The sequence below is a fragment of the Musa acuminata genome, chromosome BXJ1-1 (genome assembly GCF_036884655.1).
Source record: "Musa acuminata AAA Group cultivar baxijiao chromosome BXJ1-1, Cavendish_Baxijiao_AAA, whole genome shotgun sequence".
Classification (NCBI taxonomy): Eukaryota; Viridiplantae; Streptophyta; class Magnoliopsida; order Zingiberales; family Musaceae; genus Musa; species Musa acuminata.
Genome location: NC_088327.1, coordinates 3,426,767 through 3,428,547, shown reverse-complemented (window position 1 = coordinate 3,428,547; position 1,781 = coordinate 3,426,767). Strand labels below are relative to the sequence as shown.

The window sequence follows — 1,781 nt, the reverse complement described above, 5'->3', positions numbered from 1 at the left end:
AAAAGCCGCTCTCCTCAACCCATTTCACTGCATAAATTACTCTCTCACTATCCTTCCTTCCTGTTATGGACCCAAAGCAGTAGAGTAGGAAGTGAATGTGAGATAAGAAGTAGAAGAAGAAGAAGAAGAAGAAGAAGAAGAACAAGACGACGACGACTGCATTCAGTCTCCTTGCATCAGAAAAGGGAAACGAAGAGGAGCAGAAGCACCATCCCATGGAGATCCTGCAACTGTTCTCCATGGTCCTCCTGCTCTGCTCTTTCTCGTCTCTTTTATGGGTCGTCTTCGGCCGGTGGAGATACCGCAACTGCTACCTCCTTGAATACGTGTGCTTCAAGGCGTCGGACGACCGCAAGATCTCGACCGAGCTCAGCGGCGACATTGTCGAGAGGAACAAGAGGCTGGGGTTCCCCGAGTACAAGTTCCTCCTCAAGGTCATCGTCAACTCCGGCATCGGCGAGGACACCTACGGCCCCAGGAACATCGTGGAAGGCCGCGAGGAGTGCCCGACCCACGACGACGGCTTGTCGGAGATGGACGACTTCATGAACTCCACCCTCGACGAGCTCTTCCGCAAGACCGGCTTCTCCCCTGAGGACATCGACGTGCTGGTGGTCAACGTGTCCATGTTCTCCCCGGCGCCCTCCCTGGCGTCCAGGATCGTCCGCAGGTACAAGATGCGGGAGGACGTCAAGGTGTTCAACCTGTCGGGGATGGGGTGCAGCGCCAGCCTCATCGCCGTCGACCTCGTCAACAGCATCTTCAAGACGCGGGGGAGGACGCTCGCCGTCGTCGTGGCGTCCGAGTCCATCGGCCCCAACTGGTACTGCGGCAGCGACAAGTCCATGATGCTCGGGAACTGCCTCTTCCGTTCCGGCGGCTGCTCCATGCTGCTCTCTAACGACCCGTCGCTGCAGCACCGGGCCAAGATGAGATTGAAGTGCCTGGTCCGAACGCACATCGGAGCGAACAACGACGCCCACAACTGCGCGGCCCAGAAGGAGGACGACGGCGGCCTCGTCGGCTTCTACCTCGGCAGGGACCTCCCCAAGGCGGCAGTGCGCGCCTTCTCGGAGAACCTCCAGCGGCTGCTGCCGAAGGTGCTGCCCGTGAGGGAGCTGATCCTCTACGCCGCCCGGGCCGCGCGGCAGAGGCTGCGGCGTTCCAAGGCGGACGCAGCAGCGGCGGCGGCCAGGGTGAACTTCAAAGCTGGCGTCGACCACTTCTGCCTCCACCCGGGGGGGTCGGCGGTGATCGAAGGGGTAGGAAGGAACCTGGGGCTGTCCAATTACGACCTGGAGCCAGCGAGGATGACGCTGCACCGGTGGGGGAACACGTCGGCCAGCAGCCTGTGGTACGTGCTGGCCTACATGGAGGCCAAGAAGAGGCTGAAGAAGAGGGACCGGCTACTGATGGTCACCTTCGGCGCAGGGTTCAAGTGCAACAGTTGCATGTGGGAGGTGAGCAGGGACTTGCAGGACGAGGGCGTTTGGGAGGACTGCATCCATCGCTACCCACCAGAAACCCTAGTCAACCCGTACATGGAAAAGTATGGGTGGGTCAATAGTAATGAGTAAGAAAGTAAGAACCCTTCTCCTGTGTTGTCTTCCTTTGCTTCCTCCAAGCTTGATGATGATGATGATTTTTTATGCTAATATGTAATGGGATCGATCCTCTTCCTCTTCCTCTTCCTCTTCCTCTTTGTGTTGTCTTCTGTCAATTTTTATGTTGTTACCTGATTTTAGACCATTCGAATAAAAGAGTAGTGAACATGTTTGTAA

General features: G+C 57.4%; 1 protein-coding gene across 1 annotated transcript; it reads left to right on the top strand.

Moving 5' to 3' along the window:
* LOC103988964 (3-ketoacyl-CoA synthase 12-like) lies at positions 1 to 1,781 on the top strand. Its single transcript, XM_009407664.3, has one exon. It carries the CDS (start codon positions 216 to 218, stop codon positions 1,575 to 1,577), a length of 1,362 nt encoding a protein of 453 aa, XP_009405939.2. The 5' UTR covers positions 1 to 215; the 3' UTR covers positions 1,578 to 1,781.